Source organism: Nothobranchius furzeri, chromosome 3 (assembly GCF_043380555.1).
Source record: "Nothobranchius furzeri strain GRZ-AD chromosome 3, NfurGRZ-RIMD1, whole genome shotgun sequence".
Taxonomy (NCBI): domain Eukaryota; kingdom Metazoa; phylum Chordata; class Actinopteri; order Cyprinodontiformes; family Nothobranchiidae; genus Nothobranchius; species Nothobranchius furzeri.
The window spans coordinates 54,750,107-54,759,771 of record NC_091743.1 but is presented as its reverse complement, the minus strand read 5'-3'; the positions used below and the strand labels follow the sequence as shown (position 1 = coordinate 54,759,771).

At 42.5% G+C, this 9,665-nt stretch overlaps 1 protein-coding gene across 2 annotated transcripts; it reads right to left on the bottom strand.

The window, feature by feature from the left end:
• Positions 1–718: 718 nt before the first annotated feature.
• On the bottom strand, positions 719–6,508 carry LOC107374271 (protein unc-119 homolog B). Of its 2 annotated transcripts, XM_015942420.3 has the most exons (6): positions 6,434–6,508; positions 6,043–6,352; positions 4,350–4,463; positions 4,160–4,259; positions 3,793–3,965; positions 719–1,109 (listed from the first exon to the last, which is right to left on the bottom strand). In XM_015942420.3, exons 2-6 carry the CDS (start codon positions 6,281–6,283, stop codon positions 997–999), a joined length of 741 nt encoding a protein of 246 aa, XP_015797906.1. In that variant the 5' UTR covers positions 6,284–6,352; positions 6,434–6,508; the 3' UTR covers positions 719–996. The 2 variants fall into 2 exon arrangements, with proteins under 2 accessions (XP_015797906.1, XP_070405987.1); XM_070549886.1 differs by having other exon boundaries at positions 6,043–6,484.
• Positions 6,509–9,665: the final 3,157 nt, after the last annotated feature.

Genomic DNA, 9,665 nt, shown 5'->3' with positions numbered 1-9,665 from the left:
CTCTACAATTCAATTTTTCGTCAAATAGCCTTTTGATTCTTATACACACACACACACACACACACACACATATATATATATATATATATATATATATATATATATATATATATATAAATATATATATATATATGTGTGTGTGTGTGTGTGTGTGTGTGTGTGTGTGTGTGTGTGTGTGTGTGTGTGTGTGTGTGTGTGTGTGTATTCACCCCCCAAACAGAGATGTTGTCATCTATTTACGAGCAACAGGATATCAGCCCTGCTCCAACATGTAAAGATTATTACGGAAATCTTGTGGGGGTTTTTGGACAGATCACCTTAAACTTGCAAAATTAACAGATTTTTTCTCTATTTGGTGTCGTAACCACACAGATATAAATGTAGAAATTAAACAAAATATTAAAACCCTTTGATCAGCCTACCCCAGTGTTGATGTCTCTCTTTGTGCAGAAATGAAAGGGACGCAGGAGTGACCATGTGCATTTGACATGAGTGGTTTTTTGTCTCTTTTTCTCCCCCGGTGTTGTCTGGAGTGCTCTGTGGAGGCGGCAGCTCTGAGAACAGCTGCTTCTGACAACGGCAGTGTAAAAAACTATGTGTGTCACTCGGGGATTGAGTGTGTGTGTTTGTGTGTGTTGGACACTTAAAAAAGGAGACAAAGCATCTGCCCTACGGCAGTTTGACCTGTTTCAAACACATTACAGAGCCACAATAGTAATGAATGAGAAAAATCTTTTATTAAATGTCAAATACTGAGCTTTCCCTCTAATAGATGTTTTCTTGATAATGTGTCAGATCAGAGATTGATGTTCATTTTCATTCAAAGAAAATGCACCCACTGAAAATGATTTCAAATCTGACTGGCAATTAATCCAAATGTCTGTAGCTGTCCATTCATGTTGGAGCTGTATGTCCTGCAGGAGAGCACGCATGCATGTGCGTGTCAGTCAATAAATGTGAGCGAATGTGTTGTATGTGGATGCAAATGGGCTGCAGTCAGTGCCCTCCATTGTAAGCGTAGTCTGCCTTATTGTGCATGACCAGTCTGTTGTCGACGAAATAGAAACTGTCTGAGCGGGTTTCGTAAGGACGGTCCACCATCTGACACACTGCAAGACATAATACAGGTGTGTTAAAGATACAACCATGTAAATGACATTTACAACTGTTTAAATACAGTTTATACACAAAAAGACCATCCCTGTTGCTGTTTCCTGATCATTTCAACCGTGTCTCGGTAAAATCTGAGAACACGTGCTAAAGATTTGCCTAAATCATCCTGAAGAAGCCAAATTCTGAGCATCGTTTCCATCCAGAATCCACTCACTGTGTTTTGCGTGCAGAAGCCCAGAAGTATTTTGAGGTAATCACAACTGGATTCGTTTTTGGGACAAATGTTGGCAGCAAACTTAAACAGACTGTCAGGATTTAGGAAACCACTAGATTTGGCTGATTTAAATGCAGAAGCCTAATTATGTTTTGGCAGAATTTGGCTATTTTTTACATCAGGGTTTTTGTTTGTCTTCACCAGCCATGTAACGCTCAGGAAACCCCTGCAGTTCTGAGAAAACCCAACAACCTGTTTTGGTAATAAGAAAGTCTTAAAAGATTAAGTACTCTTTGGGTGTTAGCAGTCCCTCAAACATGACTTATTTTTATATGAATTTATTTTTTCTAAAAGTGTCCAGTGGTGCTCCTAGAAAATTTTCATGGGGGGACCAGTTGGGGCCAGCAAAAATTTTGCAGATGACACAGCCAATCTGTCCCTTTGGTAACTCTGAGAGAGTTTAGCTTGTAGCTGTGCATTAAATATTCTCTTTCACACACACACACACACACACACACACACACACACACACACACACACACACACACACACACACACACACACACACACACACAAATACAGTAGGCTTGTGCATCCAACACAGTCACCTCAAATTTGAGAAGAGCAAACATTTCAGAAAGAAAGTGAAATCTCAGACAGTTATTTGAGTTACTGTTCCATATTTTATTGTTCTAGAATTTTAAATTTACCTCTAGCTGTCTCAAACATAGACTTTTGGGACTAATACGTTTTTTTAATAATCAGTGTAACACACACATTTTATTTGTGATTTATTAAACTAATAATTGATTAAGATGTTATTAAAGTAAATGTATTTGTTGGCTTTAACATTTATGTCTTGATTAAAGAGGACAGACGTATGGTTTGTGTGAACAAGAATGTGATTTATTAAGGTGTGGCCACCATTTTCCAGGGTGGTGGCCATGGCCCCCCCTGGCCACCCCTTGGGGCCACCACTGAAACTGTCCCAAAGCATATTTAAGTGGTGCTTTCAATATTAGTTGTTGAACTCTAACTGTGTTCTAAGTGAGCAGCTACAAATGTGAGAAATGTGATGCAAAAATAATCTAAATCCTGATTACATTACTACTAAAACTGTCCACCTGGACTGAAAACTTCAGTTAGTACTTTATCATAGAATTATGTACTTCCTGTATGCTTTTCACACCTGTAGTCAGTTCTTGCCACACCTTAATGATCCACTTTTCTTTGTCCCTCCCTGCTTGTACGCTACCCCAGGGGTTCCCAGATTGGGGGTCAGGACTCCTGAGGGGGTCCCCACAAGTTTGCAGGGGGTCTCCACAATTTTCTCTTTGCTAAGGTTGTGTGGTTAACAAGATTTCATTTTGAAAAAAATTACATTTATAAAATCCCAATAACATACCATACAGTACAATTAGAACTCCGTATATAAGTTATAACTCTGTATAAAGATAGTAAATGATCATATTTAATGTGTGTATGTGTATAGGACTTGGGGTTGGGGGTCCTGGCTTGTCTTGGACACGAGCAAGGGGGTCCTCAAAGAAAATATTTTGGGAACCCCTGCTCTACCCCATGTATCTTCCCTTTGCTTTCTAGGTTTATGCCTTGGATTTCTTTTGTCAGTTTTCTGATTTAGACCCTGATTATTTTTGTGTTGCATGACAATATCAGAAGGAACTTTTTCAGGCTCCTTGGACCAAAGGTGGCTGCCATGCCTGTTTCGGTTCAACTCTCACTCTAACAGAATGTGTCACAGCTCCCACTTTCGTGCCAAACTCAGTCACCAAATCAACAATCACTTTAAAAACACAGATTTAAAATAGATAAAACGTAAAGAGCCAAGCCTTTTCCACCGCTAAAGTGCACCGCATTGTGAAAAGATTCAGAGGAATTCTCAGTGTGTAAAGGCCAAGGCCAGAAATCACTGTTGGACATGTGTGTGACCTTTGAGTTCTTGGGCAGCGCCGCATGAAAACCCCTCATGTAGCCCCTCAACACAGAGAAGTCCATTGTCATTTCACACAATCCTTCGCTTAATCCTGACATGCAACCTGAAACGTTATCCTGCAAAGAGGAAGTCATCTCTCTGGACACAAAGGAAATAAAGACCATCCACGCTGTTGTGATTTTCACGCACCAGCACTCTTTCGCCTAAAATCAGACCCATGTACGGAAAAATAAATAAATATGTGTGAGCTGTCGGATTCTAGAATCAGATAAAAGTGGTGCTTACTGTTTAACTCAGCCTGATTCACTGTTTCCTCTTAATTAGAGTAAGTTAAACCATTGTAGCAACATGCCTAAAGCTAAAAACTTGTCTTTCTGTGTGTGAAAAGGAAATATTTTGAAGTTGACAAGAAATGTTTTTATTTTGCAGAGATGCTAATGACTGTACGGCCAATCAGCAGCAGCCTTTCTAGGAGGTTCTAAAAGTTATTGGTGTTTGAAACATGACTCACCTGTGCTCTCAGAAAGCTGGGGGAACTCATAGATGTGTTCACAGGTGTTACAGCTGTTTGGGATACAGAACCCAAAGTCAAAGTCAAAGCTCTTCAGCAGGTGGTCATGAAAATAGTGCCTCTCGATCATGCGAAAGTTGTTTAGAGGTCGGTTCCCGACTGTGAATTCCACCCTGGTTATATAAAGAAATGGAAAAGAGGAGATTTAAAGGTAACAGGGCTGTGATGCAGTTACTGTTGGTGCAGACAGTAGAGCAGTCAATGGGGTGTGTAGCTGATAGACAATAATGCTGTTATTGTTTTCATTGTCTGTTTGGATCAGGTGAGTGAGTCTGTCTTAGGTGTGGAGGACGTGTGAGTCACTCACGTAGCTCCCACGTTCCTCAGCCGCAGGAAGGCCGGGGTGAACTGGTAACGTACAAATCGTCCTGCGCTGACATCTCGCTCCCTGTGCTCTTCGTCCTCATCTTTCAACAAGATTAAATCAAGTTATTCCACATCCTTTACAGGCATCTCTACTGGGTTTTCTTTACATTTCCAGACTAAAGATACTGTACCTGAATGTGGAGGTTTGGAGATCTCAAACAGGACAGTATTGGTTTCCAGCTCTCTGATCTTAAAGCGCACAAAGTCTATGTTATAAATGTTGTCTTCGAGTTTACAGAGATACCCTGAAACAAGGGCAAGCAGAAGACATGAGTTATAAACAGCTATATACAGGCCAGTTTATTAGGTACATTTTGCTAGCAAGAAGATAACAACAAGCTCTACTAATCTCTGTGTAAAGAAAAGAACCGAAAAAAATGGAACCTTGTTAGATGATTCTTCAAATGATGGATCCAGCAAGTGTTAGAGTTTCTGGTCCATATTGACATGATAGCATCACAGTTCCATCCATAATGCCAGCCTCCCATTCCACCCCACCCAAAAAGGTTCCGGACAGGATAGTGATCTGGTGACTTTGAACGCCGCTGGAGTTCAGTGAACCCTTTTTATGTTCTAGAAACCAGTTTGAGATGATCTGAGCTTTGTGACATGGTGCATTATCCTGCTGGACGTATGTCAGAAGATGGGTCCACTGTGGTCATAAATGGATGGACATGAACAGCAACAACCAAATATCACTAACCCTAACCCCACATCCGCATCTGTCCTGTACCACTGATAGAAGGCAGGATGGATCCATGCATTTTACAGCAAGAAATTCTGATCCAAAAAGCTGTCCTGTCCCACTACATCCCAAAGGTCCTGGACTGGACTGAGATCTGGTGATTGCTGCAGCTGAAATCAAGACTCATCAGAACAGAAAATATTTTTCCAATCTCTTACTGTATTTCTGGTGTGGTCTCCTCCTGCTGGATACCCATCTACTTCATATTTCTGCAGACCTTACCTGTATGAAGTGGATATTAGAGAGCTATACTGTTGCTGTTCTAGGGGTGCTCAATCCTGGTCTTGGTGGGCTGGTATCTAGCATATGAGTTGTTTTTCTGCTTCAACATGCCTAATTTTAATCAGCAGGTGATTATTCTGCAGAGCCCGTTGAGATGCTGTACAGCTGATTCAACCACTGAATCAAGAGGAACAGTAAAAACATGCTGGATACTGACCCAGGACTGAGATCCTCTGATCCAATCTGCCCAGGCTACTCCGACTTCAGGCGTAAGCAGGATTTTAATCCACACAACTGCTGTTCATTAGATATTTACTTTTTTTTTGGACCATGCGCCCCATGACCCCCCCCCCCCCCCCCTCCTCCTCCAGAGGGTTGTGGGGGAAAGTCCTAGATGGGATTGCCATGTGATTGATTACGTGGCCCAGTGAGTATTATACTGTGATCTTTTTTACTCTTACAAAGAACCCTGGAGAAGGGCCTTGATGCAGTTTTGGTGATGCCGTAAATCTACAGGACTTTTGAGAAGATTATTCACAGTAAATGTTGAAGTTACATCACCACAAGTTGTCATCGGTTATAATTGTTCCACACACCCAGTGTCCTCTGGGCTGGTTAAATATAGAAACAACAAAGACAGCCTTCTTAAGTCCAAATGCTGTTTGTCTTATAATTTGTCCACATAATCACAACATTGCAGTCTATTATAACATGTTTCATCCTGCATTTATTTTCTAACAATTAGACATTTCAACCCGTTTAACTAAAATTTGGTTCATTATGGATTTGTTTGTTCCTGTCGAATCTGTTTATGTTGAGTTATTCAGCAATAGAGTCCCAACAAAAATAGAGTCAACCTCTGGTAGCCGCTTGCAGTCCCATAACATCCTCTGGAGAAATCGGTTCACTTTTTCTCCGCAGCTCTTCCTCTGTGACGGGCCTGCTGTCCACCTGGCTCTTTCGAGACTTGAGCCTCTTCAGGACTCCTCCGCCGGATTTGCGGTCACGCGGAGGAACCGCAGAACTGTGCCCGCCTCCGCCGCCACCGTATACATTGTCAGCAACAGGCGCATCGCTGCGGGCTTTGGCTCCGCTCATGGCTCACTTTCCTCGGCTTCCCTGGGGGACTCGACGGCAGCGCGGCGCCTGGTGTCTCCCCGCCCCACACTGAAACAAAAAGAAAAATGGTGGCAGACGTTCAGAGAATCATGGGTGAATGGCCAGCTGCTTGTTTTTGTAAGCGCATACTGTAGTTGCCACGACAACTGGCTCAGTGAGCTGGAGATGGATGTGAGCGATCCAAAGAAATTACCACCAGATAGCGACAGAGAGACCCGAGAACAAAAAATAAGTAAACGAGTAAAACGAATTAAACATAAATAAGAAATAGAGGCAAAGAGGCTAAATGCACCTAATGTTTTCATTTGGTAAATTTAAAAGCCTAATTCAATTCAATTCAATTTAAAAATACTTTATTAATCCCAGAGGAAAATTGATTGCTATAGTAGCTCAGAATAATAATAATAATCAAGTCACCAAAGAGTTATTGTATATTACAATGGCTGTTGGCAGGAAGGATCTCCAGTAGCGGTCAGTGTTGCAGCGAAACTGAAGAAGCCTCTGACTGAAGACACTCTTTCGTTGTCGGACAGTCTTGTGAAGATAATGCTCAGGGTTGTCCATACTTTTCTTGATTCTCTGGAGAATCCTTCTTTGCATTGCATTATCTCCTCCAGTGGTTCCACAGTCGTCCCAAGAACAGAACCAGCCTTTTTTATTAGGCTGTTGAGCCTTTTTAGGTCCCTGCTTCTGATGCTACTCCCAACAGATGATGGCTGAAGAGATTACACTCTCAACAACAGACTTGTAGAAGATCTGCAGCATCTTGCTACAGACACTGAAGGACCTAAGCGTCCTCAAGAAGTGCAGTCTGCTGTGTCCCTTCTTGTAAACGGCTTCGCTGTTCTTTCTCCAGTCCAGTCTGTTGTCCAGGTGAACTCCAAGGTATTTGTATTCCTCAACTACCTCCACTTCTTCCCCCATGATGGAAACACTGTTTGACTCCACCCACTTTCTTGTGAAGTCTAAAATCATCTCCTTTGTTTTGTTCACGTTCAAGGTCAGATGATTGTTTCATGCCACAAAGCGCTCCACCAGCTCTCTGTACTCAGCTTCCTGTCCATCTCTGATACACCTGACAACTGCAGAGTCATCTGAGTATTTCTGTAGATGACAGGTCTGGGATTTGTACTGGAAGTCTGAGGTGCACAGGGTGAAAAGAAGTGGTGAGAGTGCAGTCCCCTGTGGTGCTCCAATGTTACTGATCGCCTGGTTTGATGTGCAGTTCTTCAGCCTCACAAACTGTGGTCTGTTTGTCAGGTAGTCTTTAATCCAGGCGATAGTTGAGGCCCCACCTGTGTCTTCTGGAGTTTCTGGCAAAGTACATCAGGCTGGATTGTGTTAAATGCACCGGAGAAATCAAAGAACATGACCCTCACAGTGCTCCCGGCTTTGTCCAGATGACAGTGGATTGACTGAAGCAGCTGGATGATGGCATCTTCAACTCCAACTCCATGGCGATAAGCAAACTGCAGCGGGTCCTGATATGTTCTAGTTTGCTTATTCAGGTGGACCAACAGGAGTCTCTCCAGGACCTTCATGATGTAGGATGTCAGGGCAACCGGTCTGTAGTCATCATTGACTGATGGGCGAGTTTTCTTTGGAAATGGAACAAGGCAGGATGTCTTCCACAGGAATAGTACCTTCTCCTGGGCCAGGCTGAGGTTGAAGAGGTGCTGCAGAATCCCACAGAGCTGCTCTGCACAGGCCTTCAGTACTCTGGGGCTGACACCATCTGGACCTGCAGCCTTGTTCCTGTTCAGTCTCTCCATCTGCCTCTTCACCTGACTTCTAGAGACAGATAGGTGGAAGGGGGAGGTAAATGGGGCAGCAGCATCTCCTGACTTGGTTAAAGACAGATTTATAGAACCAGAAGAGTCAATGACTGCGTTAGAGGACAAAAGAGCTGGCATGTGACAGGAAAATGTTGGATCAGAGGAGGATGGGATGTCTGATTGGCTGGGGACAGGTGAGGAGGATGCTGGGTTTGTTCCTGAACTGAACCTATTAAAGAACTTGTTCAGTTCATTGGCTGTGTCCAGGCTGCCATCTGTGCAATCCTTCCTCTGCTTGAACCCTGTGATCTTCTTCATCCCTGACCAGACATCTCTGATATTGTTCTTCTGTAGTTTGCTCTCAAGCTTCTTCCTGTATGCCTCCTTGCTGTCTCTGATCTTGATCTTCAGTTGCTTCTGTATACTCCTCAATAATTCCCTGTCTCCCTCCTTGAAGGCTCTTTTTTTCTCATTTAGCAGATTCTTCAGTTCACTGATGATCCAGGGTTTGTTATTAGCGAAGCATCTCACTGTTCTGGTGGGTATGATATTGTCCACACAGAACTTTATATAGTCAGTGACACATCCAGTCATGGCATTGATGTCCTCTTCATATCCTTGGCATAGAGTCATCCAATCTGTGGTCTCAAAACAACTCTGCAGGGCTTCTTCAGCGTCCTGTGACCATTTTCTCACAGTTATTCTTGTCACAGGTTGCCTTTGAACAAGTGGTTTGTATTCTGAGCAGAGAAAAACAAGATTGTGATCTGATTGTCCCAGAGGAGGTCTTGTTTTGGATATGTATGCGTTCTTTACATTTGCATAACACAAATCCATTGTCTTGTTTTCTTTGGTGGAGCAGCTGACCAACTGTTGAAATGTTGGAAGTGTAGCAGAGAGCGAGGCATGATTAAAATCACCAGATATAGCCACAAATGCATTAGGGTGCTGGGTTTGTAGCTTAGCGACAACGGAACTGATGGCATCACATGCATTCTCAGCAATGGCTGAAGGTGGAATATAAACGGTTGCCAAGACAACACTGGTGAACTCTCTTGGCAAATAATATGGGCGACAACTTACTGCCAAGAGTTCAACATCTGGGCTGCAGAGACGACATTTCACTGAAACATGACCTGGATGGCACCATCTGTTGTTGACAAGCACTGCCACTCCACCTCCTTTTCTTTTCCCGCTCCTCTTCAGATTTCTGTCTGCTCGTACAGTCAGGAATCCTGGCAGAGAGCTGCTGCAATCGGGGATATGGTCCTTCAGCCATGTCTCAGTGAAACACATAACACTACACTGCCGATACTAACGTAGGCTACTTATTATTATTTTTAATGATAATATTAATAATAATAATAATAATAATAATAATAATAATAATAATAATAATAATAATAATAATAATAATAATAATCTTTGCCACAATGACTTGCTTCAACAGTAGGCTAATCCAAATTTGGTCTGACATTTCTATGAAGGAAAAACTCTAAAAAGCCATCTTTCGTAGATTTACGGTGACCTCACTGCCGTGTTACCTGTTCTAAATGTGCATGGTGGAAACGCAAATTAACTTTGTA